Here is a 19710-nt window from a genome sequence, read left to right as displayed (position 1 = left end):
GAAAAAAAAATCAATCAAGATTTATTGATAAAAATAATTTATAAAAGTATCAAAATACATCACATGCACAGGGATAAATTTGGTGAAATGAATTCATGCTAAAAATATTGCTTAGAGGAGTTCCCGTCGTGGCGCAGTGGTGAACGAATCCAACTAGGAACCACGAGGTGGCAGGTTCGATCCCTGGCCTTGCTCAGTGGGTTAAGGATCCGGCGTGGCCGTGAGCTGTGCTGTAGGTCGCAGACGTGGCTCAGATCCCGTGTTGCTGTGGCTCTGGCGCAGGCCGGTGGCTACAGCTCCGATTCAATCCCTAGCCTGGGAACCTCCATGTGCCGTGAGAGTGGCCCAAGAAAGACAAAAATATATATACATCGCTTAGAAAAATGGACGAATACCTACACAGATGCTGAAATATGTAAACAGCACGTGCACAGCTGGGGAGGATGTGGATGCTCCCCAAGAGGAAGCCAGGCTGGACCTGATCCCAACCCCAATCCCACCAGGCTGTCTCCGCAGAAATCTACAAACTGATACTGAAATGGAAACGGAAATTCAAAAGACCCACCAGCTCGGGAGATCCCGGGCAGGAAAGTCACTGCTTTTCAGAATGTCTCACAGCTGCACTCATCAAGACCTAAGGGTGTGTATTGGCCAAAGAGAAGCAACCAACCGATGGAACAGAGCAGAGAACCAGAATTCACTCTGGAGAACCTACTTTTGACAAAGATGCCAAAGCAAGTCAGCGGGGGAGGCGGGGGTGCTGGGCTGAGCCCGGCGACCCGCTGAAAGCAAAGGGCCGGGACACCCGGCTCAGAAACTACCTTGGGGCGGGTCAGCGGCCACACGCCGATGGCAACACCGTAAAGCATCTGGAAGGAAACACACTGGAACATCTTGGGGACTGTGGGGGTGCAACGTTCTTTCAGGCAGGATGCAAGAGCACTAGCCACAAAGGGCAAACAGATACACTGAGCTTTCTAAAATATTTCCACTCTGCAAAAGGCACCGCTCAGAGAGTGAGAAGGCAAACCAGACCCGGAGAAAATATTACCACCACGCACATCCGAGAAATAAATCTGCAGAGTACATCAAACCACGCCAACTAAATAGCGAAAGGACAAATGACCCAATTTTAAACTGGGTAAAAGATTTCAACAGGCACTTGGCAGGGAAGGTCTCTGCCAGCGCGCTGGGGACGACTCGTCGCCAGGGAAACGCAAAGCGAAAGCCGGGGGAGAAAGGGCCGCACTCCCGCCACCACGGCAGGGAGAGCCACGTTTAGGGCACGAGGGTTGGCGCGGACGCGGGGGGCCGGGGTCCCCACCCGCTGCGGAAGGCTGTGGGCGGATGACTCCAAGCCAAACCTAAGCGTCCTCCGCGACCCAGGCGCACGCCCGGGGCCACGCGGAGGCTTCTCGGAGGGAGAGCGCGGCCCCTTGCTTCCGTCGGACCGTCGCAAGGGAAGCACCCGCCCTCGCGCCAGCGCCTGGTCCTCGGAGAGGGGCGCGCGCTCGGCCGGTTGCAGGGTCCACGTGGGCACCAGAGCCCGCGCTGATTCAAGCCCACACTGGAGGGCAGAGGGCAAGGGGCGCGGGAGCTTTCCCCAGAGAGAAACGTGCCCTGCCCCATGTGGGTGCGGTTGTGCAGGTGAACACTGTCTACTGGAGGCCCATCCTGACTGTAGGTTGTGCCTTAAAAACACTGTGTAAGAGACACATTATTTACAATGGCATTAAAACCCACCAGTTAACCAGAAAAAAATAAATAAATAAAGCTGTAGTGAAAGATGTGCCAGAGCCTCTACCCTGCATAACTACATGACCGAGAGACGATCAGACGCCCTAATGAGATGGAGCTGATGCGACGGCATCTGAAAGAACTCAACTTCAGATGGCAGTTCTCCCCTCTGCAGAGCCGAGACGAAACCAGTGAAAACCCTGGCAGGTTTTCCCCTTCCCCCTTCTCTCCGTCCACCTCGTCTCCTTGGTCCTTTCTCTGGAGGTCAACAGGCTGACGCTGAAATACTATGGAAAGGCACTGGACCCAGCGTAACTGCTGGTGCAGAGGGCACTTTCCGAGCTGCTGGCCAGGCCCGGCTGGGTATCTTGCTGTCACCCGAGGACAGTGTGGCTGTAAGCAGGCCGAGATAAGATCACCCCGGGTAGCTGCTGGCCTGAGGATGAGGGTGCATGGTTCTGGCTGGAACCCAACCTGCAGCCTGGAAGCAGGTGCAGCGAATCCTGCCAGCCCATCAGAGCCAAACTGCAGCTCTGTGTCCTGCACTCTCACTGCCCGTGCAGCACACACACAGATGCAGACACACAGAGGGGTCCCTCGGACGGCAAGAGCCACAGCGAAGCTCACAGCCAAGAGCTCGAAAGGAGAGAAAGACCGGCTCCGTCCTGGCAGTTTGGTGGCGACGATGCCTGGGGATTTACAGCGCTGGTCCAGGGCCCTGGAGGTGGCGCTGCAAGTCCAACCTGATGACAGTCGTCTTAAAGGCGTAGGAGACAAACGGCATGGATTTGGTGCCATCCTCCGCGGGCCAGATCAGAGTGGCAGGGGAAGACCCGCCAGAGGCCGAGGCCACCCAGGACAGGTGGTGCACTAATGGAAGGGACGGTCCCTCTTGGGGTCCCCTGAGCACCCTCTGCACTTTGTGGTGTGTGCCGGGAGTGCAAGGCCCTGACCACCGTTGACCTGGGCCTTTGCTCAGCGTCCTGCTTTCCGTGAGCCGTCCCGGGGGAAGACGTGCTGCTCCCCTCCAGGCAAGAGCAGGCTCGCTTCCCGCTCGCTAGAAAAGTGGCGGGCGCCTCAGGCTCAGTGCTCCTCAGCCGGGATGCCAACTCACCGTGTGCAGCAGGCATCGGGGCCACGGGACCATCCCTGAGGGGCAGACGCCGCTGTGCAGAGCCTTGCGCTGCCTCCTAAGGCAAGTGACGATTGTTTCTGACCCGAGTCCTGGGCCGGCATCACCGCAGTGGCCGTGGCGAAGCCGGCAGCTTGCAAGGAAGGCAGAGCAAATCCCAGAGCGGGTCACCTGTCTGTCTGGGTCACAGCTATCTGGGTGAGCAGGAGCGATGGCCAGTCCTGGGAGCTCGGCCACGGAGCCTGCTCCTGTGACTGCGGAGGCCACTGGAGCGGGGGTGGCGAGTGTGTTTTGTTTGCAGAGGGAAGGGGATGCTGGTGACCAGGAGACGGGACTGTTATATATTTGATTATCATTCAGAAAATACTCACTCCACCCCTCCTCCCCCACTGACTTGAGTATGGCCGGGTGTGATGTCAGCAGAAGCTTGCATGTGCCCGCATGGCCTGGCTTGCCCTCTCATGCTTATGCCATCTGCCTCGTGAAGACAACGCCCTGGGGAGCCACTGGTCCCAGAAGCAGGAGACACGTGCAGCAGCTCTGAACCCAGCCTGCAGCCTGGAGCCTGGTCCGGCCTTCCCTGTGGAACCCAATGTCTCAGCAGCCGACCTGAAGACAGGTGAGAAACAGATGCTTGCTGAGTAAATACCTCTGAGTCGGGGAAGGGGGCATCTTGGTTATGGAGCGTTACTGCTTCAGAAACCTGAATTAATAAAGACGGGAAAACAGACAGTGGGGACAGAGTCCAAAAGCAGGACAGGAGTTCTTGTCGTGGCACAGTGGAAATGAATCTGACGAGGAACCGTGAGGGTTCAGGTTTGATCCCTGGCCTCGCTCAGCGGGTTAAGGATCCAACGTTGCCGTGAGCTGTGGTGTACGTTGCAGATACAGCTTGGATCCCGCATTGCTGTGGCTGTGGTGTGGGCCGGCAGCTACAGCTCTGATTAGATCCCTAGCCTGGGAACCTCCGTATGCTGCGGGTGCGGGCCTAAAAAAGAAAAAATGAAAGACAAATATTTGGTGGCTCTTGACAGCCTAATTCTGTGACTTGTATGGAAGTGGGGGCTTGGGAACAGCCGAGTCCCTCTTAAGAAAAACAAGACTGTGGGCCTTGCCCAACCAGCATGGAGACATCCTGCAAAGTGACAGCAAAGAAGACTTTGTGGCATTGGCGCAGGGCAGACAAACAGGCCGGTGGAACTGACCAGAAAGTCCCCAGGCGCCAGCCTGCAGAGGAGTGGGGGAGGGGCCGCGCCAGCTCCAGGAGCACGCGGGACTGGAAGGCACCGAGCCATGGCAATGCTTCTAGAAGGACATGGGCCACAAAACTTAGCAGCTGTGGAGGAGAAGCTGGACCGACTTGAGTCGATTAAAACTAAGGCAGCCTGACATCAAAAGACACCACAACGGAGTGAGAAGATAAACTGCCAAGTGGGAGAGAGTGTTTGCCACACAAATCAGCTGAAAAAGGAGCAGAACCCGGAGAAGACGGATGTCACTCGTAAACACCAGCGAGAAAGAGCCTCACATCTGAGGACAAGCAGACGGAGGACATGCTTTTCAGGAGAGGAGACCTCAGGGCCAACGCAGGTCTGCGAACAGGCCATCTGATTCGGAAGCGGGAAAAGGCCAGCGAGAGCCATTGATCCAGCCACAGGCAACGAGACCTCCGTCTGGCAATGCCAGTTCCCTGGCCGCGCTGGCAGCGCCCTGTGCGCCAGGCTTCATAGTACCCCCACCCCCGTTCGTGTCCACTTGGCGTCCGGAAATGCGACCTGGTTGAGGTACAGGGTCTTGGCTGATGCGATCAAGGTGAGAAGAGGGCACAGCAGCGAAGGGCAGGACCCGGTCCCCACGGGGTCCCCCGAGGGGCATCGGGACGCAGCTCCCAACAGGAAGAACACGGCGTGAAGCAGGGCCAGGCCCGGAGTGCCACGTGGGAGCCGGGGGGACAACAAGGACGGCCAGCGGCCACAGAAGCTGGAAGAAACAGGGCGCCTTCCTCCTCACAGGCTCCCAGAGCCCGGCCTGCCAGCCCTGGGTTTCGGACTTCCGGCCTCCAGAAGGCATGTCTGTGGTTTAAGCCACCAAGTGTGTGGGACTTCGCACAGCAGCTAACACGCCTACTTAGGGTGAAGCTGTGCGCGCCCCGACACTGCTGGGAGGACGCCTGTAGGTGCCGGCACAGCGCGTTACAGAAAAAGCCTGGAAACTCCCGTTCTAGCACCTGGAGAGGCGAGTTGCTAAGATTAGCCTGGGGGTTGACAGGCCTCGGTGCCAGGTTGGACAGGGGTGAGGATGCGGGCAGGACTGGAGATGCCTCCCCGGGCCTTCCTGCTCTGAAAGGACCCGCTCCTCGTACCTGGAGCCGGGGCGGGACCCACGCATGTGCCGATCCAACAAACCTGCATTGAGCCATGTGCCAGGCAGGATCCCAGGTGTGGGGTTCAGTAAGAACCTTGCCCCTGAGAGCTTACAACCTGGGAGGAGACAGACGGACAGACAGGCAAAGGAGAGGGAGGGAGGGAGAGAGACAGGTGGCGGACAGACGCACGGAGAACCCAGGCAGGTGGAGGGAACGGCAGGTGCAGGCGTTCTGGAGAGTTTGGGGAGGTGGGTGCACCTGGGGCAAGGCAAGGCGGGGCTGCGGCCCTGGCCGGTGCCACTCTCTCAGCCCCTGCTGGGTGCCAGAACCATGGAAACTGCACTGGCATGCAGACACAGCCTGGCCGCCCCAGAGACTTGACTACCTGTGCTCGGTGCCCAAGCCCGGGCCAGGCTCCCAGGCCCACAGTCAGCTCCATCAGAAGCTTCAGAAAACAAGAGTTCTCGTCGTGGCTTAGTGGTTAACGACTCCGACTAGGAACCATGAGGTTACAGGTTTGATCCCTGGCCTTGCTCAGTGGGTTAAGGATCTGGCGTTGCCCTGAGCTGTGGTGTAGATCACAGACGCGGCTCGGATCCCGAGTTGCTGTGGCTCTGGCGTAGGCCGGTGGCTACAGCTCCGATTCGACCCCTAGCCTGGGAACCCCCACATGCTGCGGGAGCGGCCCAAGAAATGGCAAAAAGACAAAAAAAAAAAAAAAAAAAAAAACTTCAGAAAACAGCACAAGGGCCCAGAGATTGTGGGCACCCCCTGTTCTCAGCACTCGGCAGTATTCAAACCTCAAATATAAGCCCCTATGGCACCACACCCCAAGAGACAGAGACTAAGGCTGTCACCCACCTGGTCCTGTGGAGGAGACCCTGGGGCTCGCTGGCCCCAGAACTGCTGCTGGAGGACCCCCACTATTCCGACAACCTGGCCGGGCCAGATGGAGCCTGGGTGCCTGACCTCTGCTCTGAGCTCAGGTTGCTGCCTGGACGGAGACCCCACCCTGCCCTCCAGGACGCAGAGCAGGCGGCCCCGGGACTGGTCGGGCGCAGGCACCACGCGTTACCTGGAGGCCTGGGTGGCTGAAACAGAGCACTCTCCATGGTCTTCGCTCTCGGAAGCACTGCTGGCAGGGGGCACACGTTTGATAAGTTTGGCGCCAAGTGTTTGTCAGGTTCGGCCTTGGCGAGCGCAGTGCTTGGGGCCTTATCGTCTGGGTGCTGGACACGCCATGTGGGGAGCTCGATCTTCCTGCCGGGCTCGCTGTAGACGTGCTGCGCCCTAGCGCTTCCCTCTGCCCGCCTCTTCAAGGGCACAGGGAAGGCGCAAGGAAACACCTTCTCGTCTTTCAGTCTCAAGTCCCTTCGTGGGGGTCCCCGAGCCAGGTCTGGCATGGCTGAGGGGCCCCTCTCTTTCAGTGGCTGAACGTTTGTGAGCGGAGAGGCAAAACCACAGTTGGCCATGGGCGGGATCTGCTTCTGGGCTTTCCTCAGGGCCAGGCCTTCCACCAGGAGGTCGGAGCCCTGGACTGGGGGCAGCTCCACCGCAGGCTGGGGAGGGGCAGGGCATTAGGGGTGCGGGCCGGCCCTTTCCTCCGGCCAAGTATAAGGCCTCAAGGAGAAGCACCAGCCACACTTCCCGACGGCTGGGCCAGTGGGGCCCCATCAGGCAGGCCCCGTCAAGGGTCTTGCTGCCCAGCCTGTGGGCCGAGGGGGGCGGCTGGAGAGACCACTGAAGAGGAGCTGGGGCTTCCCGAAAAGAGAGAACACTGCAGGGCAGAAAAGGAGCAGCCTAGAAGGGCTTGGAGGCTGTGGACACCCTATTTGCCCAGGTCAGAGGGCCCCCTTCCTGGGGGCCACAGAGTTGGGGTGGCTGGGGACAAGAGACTGGAAGGCTGGATGGCAAAGGCCGGCGGGGCTGGGGGACACCCCCGAGGGTTGGGGCTGAGAGGGCCCAGAGGTGGCGCGAGGGAGAGCTGCGCCCCGCCCCCACCTGTCTCCACAGGAGCTCGAAGTTGCCGATGTCGCAGTTGCGGTCGAGCCTGCGGTCCACCACCACCTTGAGGGTGTCCTCCTGCACCTGCGCGCAGAGCTGGGCCGTGACCGGCGTGGACGCGTGCATGGTGGGGCTGGAGTTGATCTCGATCAGCCAGGGCTTGAAGTCGCGCCCCAGGACGAAGTCGGCGCCGTACAGCTCGAAGCTGTTCTTCCGCGGCTCCACGTGGTCCTGGGCCACCTTCATGGTGTTGGCGATGGCTCTCTTCATGGACGGGTAGACGACGCTGCCCCACACGGCCCCGCGGCCCCTCTTCTGCAGGTACTCCTGGAACCGGGTGCTGGTCCACATGTTGTGACACGGCAGCAGGGGGCTGCGGTCCTTGTCGTTCTTGAGGTGCTTCTGGATGGAGTTGTTGCACAGATGGATGGCGCTGCGAGGCAAGGCCACGGTCAGGGTCAGGTGCGACGGGCTGCCGGCCTCCCAGGCCCCGCCCCAGACCCCGCCCCCGAGACTGCCCTCGAAGCCCCGCCCCAGCCGGCCCTGAGACCCGCCCGAGGCCCCGCCCCCACGCAGGCCCTGCTCCGACGGGTTCCCTCTGCTCCGTCAGGCCTGGGGGGCACCGTGGATCCTGCCTAAGTCATTTTCATTTAAACGTGTCCCTGGGCCTGGGTTCTGGGTGGTGAAGATGCTCCTGTGACTGGGGTTGGGCGCGAGCTGTGCTCTGCGGCAGATAAGAGATGCCGGCGGCCGACCAAGAGCTTTGGAGGCTGAAAACGGCGTGGTGATAGGGCCTGACACTGGGGGCTGAGGTTGCAGGCTGGCCACGCCCGGCCAGAAACAATTTCGGACGATCTCCGGTGGCCGGGAGTGGGGGCTGTGGTCTCAAATGGAGAAACGGCTCGGAGACAGGAAGAGACCTGCACCGGCGCAGGCTCGGCAGGGCCGGGCGGGCCGGAAGGGTCCCTGAGGGCGGGCGTCCCTGACCCCGAGGCTCCTTCCGGCAAGGTCAGCTCCAGGACGCCTCCTGCAGCCCCTCCCGGCCCGGCGGGGACAGATGTGCTCCTTGAGCTGTGGGACAGCCGCCCAGTGAGCCAAGACAGCCGGGCAGCGCTGCGGGCGGAGCGTGCACCCCGAGCCCCGCCACTCGGCTCTGGGCGGGGGTTGGGACGTGTGCACTTGGGCTGTGCCTGGTGCGTCGTCAGCATGTGGCAACGGTGCTTTTAGGATTTTCTGGAGAAGATGCACACCCCATGGAGTGCAGGGTGCTGGCTTGGTGGGCAGAGCACCTGGGGCGGCCCCTTGCAGAGGGAGGGCACATAACCTCCCCGAGCCCCAGCTTCCCCACCCGGCATAGAGACCGGCCTTGAGCCCCAGGCACCGGTGGGTGCCCGCCCTGCTCCCTCGAGCCCGGCGGCGCTGAGCTGCCCTGCACTGACCTGTCCAGGTTGTCCAGGGAGAAGCGCTGCGTTGAAAAGCGCAGGTAGCTCTCCTTGTAGAACCAGATGGTCAGGGGGTTCCAGTCGGTGACCAGGAACCACTGCCTGATGTCGAACTTGGTGTCGTAGATGAGCAGCGGCGTCTCGATGTACTTCTGCACCACCCACTTGTGCTCCCTGGCCTCGAGGCGGTCTGCGGCCACCAGCTCCAGGATCTCCTCCACGCGGTTCATGCACACTATGTCTGCAGGAGGCCACCGCTCAGCCCTGGACTCTGGGCAGCAAAGAGCAGCCCCCCGACCCCAGGCCCTCCCACTGCGAGGCCGGCGCGGGGGCTTCGGAGAGGACAGGAGCACAGGGAGGGTCGGGATGGGAACAGAGTCCTGTTGAAAGGCAGCTGTCCCACGGCGGCTGCGGACCAGCCCTGGTGGGGGGGGGGCGGCAGGGAAACGAGGCACGCCCTGGGTTTCCACAGGCTCCCAGCACCGCGTGAGCCGCAGCTCTGGGCAGCTGGACAAAGCGGGGGGAGCAGGGGCGGGCTGGCCGAGGTGCACTGCCCCTTGCCGCCTCTGCACCCGCCACTCTGCGGAGGGTTTGCACCCACCCCCACCCCCGCCCAGTTAGGCCGTGTGACCGGACCGGTGGTGACCAGCAACCTCTGGAGCCAGAGCGACGTGCATTTCCCTGAGCTGCAGACAGAGCCCCTAGCCCTCCTTCTCTGCCATGGCACCCCTGACGCCTGAAGGGAGTGGTGTCACCAGACCGTGGGGGGACTTTGATGGCAGAGCCCCCGCCACCATCCTCCTCGCCAACTCCAGCAAACGAGCCTGAGGAGAGGCGCTGAGATGAGGGGCGGCTGGCTCTCCCGAGGGACCCAGGGTGGAGGGGAGCCCCTGCCAGGCCCAGAGGCACAGGCTGGGGGGGGGGAGGGGCTGGGCAGGACTGCGTGCATTTGGTCTTGACCGTGGACCGTGGGAGGGAGGTCTGGGCAGAGCCAGGGAGGGACCCTGGCCTGGTGCAGGGGGCACGTGCTGAAAGCAGGCAGGAGCCCAGGAAAGAGGACAGGAGATGTTTAGGATCGAGTGCGGAATGTCACAAATTAATAACGATTGTAAACATCACGTGAAAAGGGACTGCCTGAATTTATAACGACAGCAGCAAAACTCCTCAGAGAACTCAAGGGGCAAACAGAATATCCACACGGAAGGTAACGCTCTATTCAGGGCAAAGAGAGCCTCATCCAACATAAACGAGAGGCTCAGGAAAGGCCACCTTCTGGGGACACTTCCGTAGCCCGAAAGCGTCTACTGCTGCCCTAGAATGTTTGGGAATAAAGAAGCTTAGCGTTCAAGTCAGAGCCAAGGGGAAAAGCCCTCACAAGGAAACTGAGAAAATGCAACCGCAAGTTGGTTCTTTGAAGCCCTCAGATTAGGAAGTCACCTTGAAACCCTGGTTTTATACAAAGAACACACCGAGTCCACCATCAGGAATACAGAAGAGGACGGGGTCACAGCTGCGACGCCAGGAGAGGTAGAAAACCGGAGCACACGGGTCACCAGGGGCTGAGCCCGCGAGAGGCGCGCGCTTCCAGGGACCCGGCCCGCTGGAGACTCGCGCTGGCCCCACCCCCGCGGCAGCCGCCGCAGCCAGCGGCCAGGAGAGGTCGGAGAGAAACCCCGAGCAGGCGGACCGGCAGCCGAGCGGAACTCCCAACATGAGCCGTGAAGAACTGTGTCGCTGGGACGCCCGCCCCGGGCACCGTGAGTCCTGACCCGCCGCCCCCACCGCTGTTCCCCGCCCCGCAGGTCGCTGACTCCGCCCGGGGACTCGCCCCGCCCCGGACTCACCTCGCCCCGCCCCTGGACTCGCCCCGCCCCCGGGACTCACCTCGGCCCCGCCCCCGGGACTCACCTCGGCCCCGGGACTTGGCCGCCGGCTTTAGGATCCAGATGTTGCGAAGCCCGTCAATCTCCGTCTGAGGGTTCACGGAGGTGATTTTATTGAGCAGAGCCTGGCACTGCGAAAAGTGACTTCTTGAATTGGAGATGAACGCCTCGCCGCTGCAAAGCAAGATCCAGACAGCTCATGATTCCCAGGGCAGTGCCTAGGCTCCACCACCCAGGGGCCAGGTGAGTGGCTGCCCAGGAAAGGGCGACGGGCGGGCTTAGACCGTCCTCCTGGCCACCCCACGGGCCACTCCCGGAGGCGGCTTCTGGCCGCGCGCATGGGAACGCGGGGACCCCTGATTTGAGGATGAGACTGCAGGTGTACCCCCGCCGGGCCCAGAAGAAGGGCAGGCACATAAGGGTCCTTGGGCTGGGCCCCCCATCGGGGTGGCCCTTCCTTGCAGGCCCGTGTGGGAAAGCCCACCTGCCATGCCAGCGGCACCTAGTGTCATGTGGGCTTGACTGTCAGGCTGGCTGGTGGCCACACAGTCAGGGCAGCAATGGGCTCAGGAAGCCACCGTAATCAGGGGAATTAGGCACAACTGCTTGGGGGGATTTAGAGTTCGGTGGTGCCTGTGACAGAGAGGAGGCCGCACAAGGCAGATGGCAGCAGAGGGGACTGTGCTGGGCCCCAAGACCACCTGCCACCACCCGCAGTGATGGCCTGGGAGCAAGGCTCTCTGGAACATGGACATCTGTGCATAATGTGGTCCCCAGGCCTGCTGGGGGGGTGGGGAGGGCCCCTGGGAGGGAGAAGCCACACGGGTGTCCCTGATGATGTGGGACTGAGCTGGGAGCACAAGAAAGCAGGAGTCCCCTCTGGTGCAGGGAACGTGGGCAGGGCCTCGCCCCCTGCTCCTAACTGGACACAGGGAGCCAGGGCTCCCAGAGCCGCAGCCCAGCCTGTCTGACCAGGGTGAGGACAGGACAAGGTGGAAGCCAGTGTGAGTCCTGTGCTGTCCGCAACCCTCCCACCTGGCAGCAGAGATGGGCCCCAGATGCCGTGGGAAATAAATAAGGCAGGTCACCGAGGGCATCCCCATGCCGGCCACAGTCAAGCTGCCCAGGAGACCAGCATGGTGACACGGCTCAGAGGTGGGGCAAGGGGTCGGTCTCTCCGCAGGGTGTCCGAGTCCCCTGGGCCTGGACCAAGGCCTCTGCCTCACGTGGTGGCTTTAGGCAGGATCTCATCAACTGAGAGTCTATGCATCACGGCAGTAAAACCATCATGTCCCTGCAGGGAGAGGACGCAGGGCCAGCCTACGCTGGGGACCCCGTTTGCCTCAGCAAGAACAGGACAGGGACAGCCTGAGCCGGACGTCCCCTAGTCGCCCCCACGCACTTCTGAGCTTGGTGGTGCTGCCACCACCTGGTCACTCCTGGGACTTCTGGTCAAGGGCACAGAGCCCTACCCAGAGCATGTGGCCTTAGGCAGGTGCCACCCCCCCCAGGTCTGGACACAAACGCTTCCAGCCCCCGAAAAGGTTGCCCTGGAGACCATGTCAGCCAGAGCCTCTGCCTTTGACGTGGTCCCACCCCTGTGGACACCACCTGACTGTGAACCTCACACCAGGACTGTTCGCTCAGCAGAACTACCGCACAGTCACAAGAGCAATATACAGAAAGCGACTGTATTTATATATGTTACCAACCAAAGCCTTACAATTAAAATTAAAAAATCAATTCTATCGGAAGAAGTGGGAGTTTGGGGTCAGTAGATGCAAACTACTGCGTTTGCAGCGGACAAGCCGTGAGATCCTGCTGTACCGCACAGGGAACTGTAACCAGTCACTTGCGATGGAACATGACGGAGGATACGGAGAGAAAAGGGATATGTGTCTGTGTATAAACATATGTACACGCGCGGCTGGGTCACTTTGCTGTAAGGCAGAGATTGACAGAACACTGTCGAAAATTTTAAATTAAAATTAATTCTAGTTATGATAGTATAAAAAATAATAAAATATATAGAAATACATGTAACAAGACAGGGTGCAATTTGAACTCTGAAAAATATGAAACATTTTTGATACACATTTAAAAAGGCCTACGCAAGTGCAAAAAATCCTGTATCGATGGGCTGGAAGACTCGGTATTATTAAAAATCGGAAAACAGAGCCTAAGCAGACAGGAAAGGCCTCCTGGCTGGGCGGGACTGGGAGGGACGGAGGGCGGGAACAAGGGAGCTTTAGAGGGTGACGGAATGTCCTAGCACCAGACTGTGGTGACAGTTACACAACTCGGTGCATCTGCTGGAGTCCCTGAATGACACATGCATAGTTCATGGAGTCTGCGGCATTTACATGAAAACTCAACAAGTGCACTTGAAAGTCTGAACTAGAAGAAGTGGGAAAAAACTGGATGCCTCTGATGTAATTAAAAGGTTACGGCGGCAGAGACCGTCCAGCTGTGACGAGGCCAGACGGTTTACTGGTTAGGGTGCCAGGTACGGCTTACGTTAGGGCAACTCGGATTTATGACAATGCCACACAGTAGGCAAAAGAAATAACTTTTTGATAAATTTGAAGTCATTTTCAATATTCAATTTCAATACAGAAAAAAATATATATATATTTTTTGCTTTTGCTTTTTAGGGCCTCACTTGCTCCAGGCTAGGGGTTGAATGGGAGCTGCAGCCACCTGCCTGCAGCACAGCCACAATGTGGGATCTGAGCCACATCTGCGACCTACACCACAGCTCGTGGCAGTGCCAGATCCTTCACCCGCTGAGCGGGGCCAGGGATCCGAACCTGCACCCTCACGGACACTAGTCAGGTTCTTAACCCACTGAGCCACAGTAGGAACGCTGAAAAAAATACATCTTGATACCTACCTAACACCATTCACAAATATCAGTTTCAAATGGGTGTATGTAAACATATATGAATGGTAAAATAATGAATGTTTTAGAAGGAAACATAAGAGCATAAATTCATGACTTGGAAAAAGCAAGGACTTTTTAAATAGTATTATAAAATATCGATCCTAAAAACAAACTTAGATAATTGTTCTCTTATGATTAAAGATATTCACTGTGTCTGGAGTTCTCGTCATGGCTCAGCAGTTAACGAATCCGACTAGGAACCATGAGGTTGCGGGTTCAATCCCTGGCCTTGCTCAGTGGGTTAAGGATCCCGCGTTGCTGTGGCTCTGGCGTAGGCTGGCGGCTCCAGCTCCGATTCGACCCCTAGCGTGGGAACCTCCATATGCCGCGGGAGCGGCCTTACAAATGGCAAAAAGACAAAAAAAAAAAAAAAAAAAAAAAAAAAAAGATATTCGCTGTATCAAAAAATCTGCAGAATGGAAGACATCTGCAGGGCACACAGGACAAGAGGCTCTTATTCCGGACACATTAAAAACTCCTGCCAATCAATACGAAATAGACGCGACAACAGAGGAAGGGGCAACACACTTTAGCAGCTTCACAGAAGAGCACGTCCACACAGCTAATTAGCCTGAAAGACGATAAACTGCACTAGTCACCAGAGCAACGAATCCAGAAGATTCAGACGTGAAAATAAACAGACAGTTTCCGGAAAAGCGAGGAAAGGGATTGGACTATTCCCACGATGAGTTAAATCATAAATGCACCGTTAATGAAAACTGAGCAGTACTCTCACTAGGGCCAAAAACAGTAAGGTCGTGGAGGAGAACACGCAGCCTGGAATTCGGCTCAAGGATATTCGAAACACCGTCATGATAACGAGACACGACCAACGTCAGAGACACGAGAGACCCAGCTTGACGTATGTGTAATTGGAACCGGAGACAGAGATTAGAGGATGGAGCAGGGGCAATATTGGAAAAATAACGGCCAAGCAGTTTTCAGATTTGATGGGAAGCTCCAACTAACAGATGAAATAAGCCCCGCAAACCCCAAGCAGGATGCATATAAAGAAAACGGCTCCTAAAAGCATTATAATCAAACTGCTGAAAACCAAAGACAAAGAGAAAAAACAAAATGTCACGGCCACACGCTCAGCACATGGAAGTTCCCAGGCCAAGGACTGCATCTGAGTCTGCGCTGCAGCTGCAGCAGCACTGATCATGTGACCTTCTGTGCCGCTGGGGACTGAACCCACTCTCCTCAGCAACCCAAGCTGCTGCAGTTGGACTCTTTTTCTTTGTCTTTCTTTCTTTTTTTTTTTTTTTTTTTTTTTTTTTTTTTTTTTTTTTTTTGGCTTTTTAGGGCTGCACCTGCGGCCTATGGAAGTTCCCCAGCTAGGGGTCCAATCGGAGCTGTAGCTGCCGGCCTACCCCACAGCTACGACAGTGTGGGATCCAAGCCACATCTGTGACCTACACCACAGCTTATGGCAATGCCAGATCCTTACCCACTGAGCAAGGCCAGGGACTGAACCCACATCCTCACGGATACCAGTCAGGTTTATTACCGCTGTGCCACAACAGGAACTCCTGTGATTGACTCTTATCCCACTGTACCACAGTGGGAACTCCCGAGAAAAATCTTAAAGCACCCGGAGAAAAAGATATTACCTTTAAAGAAAAAAACAATATTACAGATGATTTTTAAGCAAAAATTACGGACACTAGAAGATGACAGAATAACATCTCAAGATGCAAAAGCAGCAACATTCTCTGCAGAGCTAGGATTTTATTCCAGTGAAAATACCTTTTAAAAATGAATGGAAAATTTAAACTCCTTCAGACAAAAATATCTGAGAGGTTCTTCATCAGCAGATTATCCGTAGAAAAAAAATACTGAAAGAAGTGTTTTAGGATGAAAGAAAAGAATAATGGAGCTGCAAGAATGAATGTGGATCCTTCAAAAAGTTACTATGTAAGAAAACATAACATTGCTGACCATTCAAAGGAATAATTCAGACATCGCATGCAGTTAGAACACACGCAGAGGGAGGAGCTGGGCAGAATGGGAAAAGCAGGGCTCTGTCTGCCTGCCTAGACAACCGCTGCCGCGGCAGTCACACTGACCAAACTCCCTTGCACTCTGGCGTCTCCTGAAGGTGGGACGCCAGACAGTAAATGGAAGCTAATTTCAGTCACCATCAGCGCTTGGCACAGAAGCAGCTCCACAGCCCCCACCCACAGCCCCGTGACAGGCGGCTGTGCAGATGTCCCTGGGGCCGTTGCACCCAGTTTGCAGGAGCCGGGGTGGGAAAAAAATAACCCTGCCCTCCAGATAGGGGGGATCTGATCACCCGATCGTTGCTCCCGGTGAGAGAGGTGCAACCAGAAAGGCAGGCAGCCCTTACCGAACCTTCCCTGCATTTGCCATAAGCCCTGCCTCCTCCAGGGGAAGCGCCTCCAGGAGAGTTAGACCCTTCCCGCCCTTCACTTTACTCTGCGTCCACTGTGCAGAGTCAGACGTTCAAGACGAGGCCATTTAAAAACAACTGCATATACAAGGACGATTAGAAAGTGACTGTGCATGCCCAGGGAAAGGCACAGAAAGGACCTCAGATGACCTTAAATTACACCGCAGGCACAGAGACAAACCGTGGAAATAAAAACAGCAAACCCTAGAGAAGGAGATATATTAGACAAAGACTTTAAAACCTCCGTATCAACATTCTCAGAGAACCAAACAAAAACAAGGAGAAAATTTTAAAAGGGATGTATGAACATTAAATGGAAACAGCAATAAAGGGAGAACCTAGAAAGAAACCCAAAGAAATACTGGAGCTGAAAAAGTACACTACGCAGACGTCGCCAGAGGGCTGTCCAGTGTCCTTTTGGTCACCCTGCAGGACTTCCCGGAGTATTTCCTTCCCTTCAATTTTTGGAAACGTTCGAGAAGGACGGGTCTTAGTTCTTCAAATGTTTGGTCGATTTCATCGGTGAAGCCATCCTGTCTAGGGTATTTCTTTGTCGGGAGATGATGACAATGATCGAGTCTCCTTAGGAGGTGTGGGTCTGTCCACGTCTTCTTTATCTTCATGATTTGGTCTTGGTAGGTTTTGTGCTTCTGGGAACTGGTGTATTTCATCTAGGTCATCCAGTTCGTTGGTGAACCCCTGTCCACGCCACTCTTAGAATCTTTTTCATTTTTGTAAAATCAGTAGTCATGTCCCCAACATCATTTTTAATTTTAGTAATTTGAGTTTTCTTCGTTTTTTACTTAGTCATCTAACTACAAGTTTGTCTATTTTGTTGATCTTTTCAGAGACGCAACCTTCTTCTATGGTTTTCTATTGTGATTAGTTCTGGTCTAATCGTTATTATTTCCGTCCTTGTTTGGGTTTAGTTTGTTCTTCTTTTTCCAGTTTCTTAAACCATAAATTTAGATTATTTATTTGAGATTTTCCTCATTTTTTAATGTCAGCTTTTCCCTTTGCACCGTTTTCACGGCATCCTGTACGTTTCGCATGTTATGCTTTCTGTTTCGTTTATCTCTAAGTAATTTCTGCTTTCCCTTGTGACATCTCCTCTTATCCATTTGTTGTTTCAGAATGTGTTACTGAATTTCCCAGTTGTGAATCTTCCAATTCTGTCCTTGGTTTCCAGCTTCATCCCATTGTGCTCAGATAGGATACTTTGTATAACAGCTGTCTTTTAGAATGTACAGAGTGAATCTGTGGCCTAACATGTGGTCTATCTTGGAAAATGTCTCATGTGCACATAAGAAAAATATAGATGGTATTGTGTGGAATGTTCTGCATTTTCTGTTCGGTCTAGTTCACTTCCTGTGTTAAGTCATCTATTTCCTTATCTTCTGTCTGGTTGTTCTATTTATTATTGAGAGTGTGGGGTAGTGAAGTCTCCAGTTATTGTAGAACAGCCTGTTTGGGGAGAAAAAAAAAAAAAGAACTACCTATTTCTCCCTTCAATTCTGTCAGTTTTTACATAATGTATTTCAATGGTCTGTCATGAGATGCATAAATTTCTATAATTCTTATATGTCTTCTTGCTGAAGAAGATACAAACTTTTCTTATTATGTCCTTCTTTATCTCTTGTAGCTTTTTTATTTTTATTTTTTTAAATTTCTTTAGACCGCACCTGCAGCATATGGAGGTTCCCAGGCTAGAGGATGAATCAGAGCTGCAGCTACCAGCCTACACCACAGCAACAGCAGTGCCACATCTGAGCCACATCTGCAACCTACACCACAGCTCGCAGCAATGCCGGATCCTTAACCCACTGAGCGAGGCTGGGATGGAACCTGCGTCCTCATGGTTGCTAGTCGGGTTCATTAACCACTGAACCACGACGGGAACTCCCCAGTCCATCACTATGCAAAAATCTCCCAACAAAGAAATGCCCTAGACATGACGGCCTCACTGATGAAATCTACCAAACATATAAGGAACTAACACCAGTCCTTCTCAAACGTTTCAAAAAAAATTGAAGAGAAGGAAATTCACTTTGTGAGTCCAGCATTATCTTGATATGAAAGCCACACACTACAAGAAAAGAATATGACAGAGCAATATTCCTTATGAGCTTTCAGGCAAAAATCACCAACAAAATACCAGCAAGCCTAATTCAGTAGCATATTAAAAGGACTCTACACCAGGACCAAGTGGGATTTATAGACTGGAAGGATGGCTCAATATATGCCAATTGATCGATGTACAAGGTACATCAACAGCAGGACGGAAACATTGATTCATCGCAACTGAGTCAGAAAATTCAATTGACAAAATTCAACACCCTTCCCTGATTAAAAAAAACAAAACACTTGACATACTAGTAATAGAAGGAAACTAACTTGACATAATAAAAATCCACAGCAAACATACTCAACGATGAAAGACTGAAGGCTTTTCCTCTAAGATCAGGAATAAGACAAGATACCTACTTTTTTTTTTTTTTTTTTTTTTTTTTTTTTTTTGGCATATGATTCCAGCTAGTCAATCGAGCTGTAGCACTGCCACACCGAGCCACAGCCTCGGATCGAGCCGTCTGCACCTCACCCACCCCCCAGATCCCCCTGAGCAACCCCCCCCTCATGTCCAGCGATCGTACCACGCCCACGACAACCCGGATACCTACTTTCAACATTCAACATCATAAGATGGAAATGCTAGCCAGAGCAATTAGGCAAGAAAAAAATAAATGGGAGTTCCCGTCATGGCTCAGCAGTTAAAAAACCAAATAGTATCCAAGAGGATGGGGGTTGGATCCCTGGCCCCAGTCAGTGGGTTAAGGATCCAGTGTTGCTGTGAGCTGCCATGTAGGTTGCAGGGGTGGCTCGGATCCCATGTTGCTGTGGCTGTGGCGGAGGCCAGCAGCTGCAGCTCAGATTCAACCCCTAGCCTGGGCATTTCCATATGCCTCAGGTGTGGCCCTAAAAAGACAAAAATAAGTAAATGGCATTTAAATTGGAAAAGCAGAAGTAAAAGCATTAGTATTTGAAGATAATATAATTTTATATGTAGAAAATCCTAAAGATTCCACCAAAAAAAAAAAAAACCCCAAAACAAAACAAAATTGCTACGGCTGGATGTACATGTGTATGTGTGACTGGGTCACCTTGCTATTCAGTAGAAAACTGACAGAACACTGTAGACCAGCTATGAGGGGGAAAAAAACAAAAATCATTAAAATAAAAAAATTGCTTCAGCTAATAAACGAATATAGCAAAGAAGCAGGCTACAAAGTCAAATGCCAAAGCCACTGCATTTCTACTTCTCTTTTCAATTCTGTGATTCTTTGCTTTATATGTTTTGATCAGTAACCACTACATCCAAGTCCAGACTGTTTCATCTTCATTTTATTCAGTCCTTTTATTTTGACATATTCTCTTGATGTCTATTAACACCGCAAACACAATCGGAGATTTTTTTCTTTTCTTTCTTTTTTTTTTTTTAAGGGCCGCGACCACGGCACACGGAGGTGCCCAGGCGAGGGGTCAAATCGGAGTTGTGGCCACTGGCCTACACCACAACCACAGCAATGGCAGGATCCAAGCTGCATCTGCGACCTACACCACAGCTCATGGCAACACCAGATCCTCAACCTACTGAGAGAGGCCAGGGATTGAACCTGCGTCCTTATGGATGCTAGTCAGCTTCATTAACCACTGTGCTATGATGGGAACTCCAAAATAATGAAACTTTTTTTTTCTTTCTTTCTTTTTTTTGGCCAATTAGAGTTTTTGGTTT

At 54.4% G+C, this 19710-nt stretch overlaps 1 protein-coding gene across 3 annotated transcripts in view; it reads right to left on the bottom strand.

Moving 5' to 3' along the window:
• Positions 1-19710, bottom strand: part of TTLL8 (tubulin tyrosine ligase like 8) — a 51092-nt gene that overhangs the window by 9666 nt on the left and 21716 nt on the right. For 2 of the 3 annotated variants that reach the window (XM_021091345.1, XM_021091346.1), the window contains 5 exons: positions 10589-10737; positions 8678-8921; positions 7236-7671; positions 6310-6793; positions 1432-3478 (listed from right to left, as the gene is read on the bottom strand). In XM_021091345.1, coding sequence (XP_020947004.1) covers positions 3237-3478; positions 6310-6793; positions 7236-7671; positions 8678-8921; positions 10589-10737 — 1555 coding nt within the window. In that variant the 3' untranslated portion in view covers positions 1432-3236. Of the gene's footprint in view, positions 1-1431; positions 3479-6309; positions 6794-7235; positions 7672-8677; positions 8922-10588; positions 10738-19710 lie in introns of those variants that run through there. The other variant, XM_021091344.1, reaches the window with a different exon arrangement.

The sequence above is a fragment of the Sus scrofa genome, chromosome 5 (assembly GCF_000003025.6).
Source record: "Sus scrofa isolate TJ Tabasco breed Duroc chromosome 5, Sscrofa11.1, whole genome shotgun sequence".
In the NCBI taxonomy this organism is placed as follows: domain Eukaryota; kingdom Metazoa; phylum Chordata; class Mammalia; order Artiodactyla; family Suidae; genus Sus; species Sus scrofa.
This window is presented reverse-complemented; position numbering and strand designations above follow the sequence as displayed.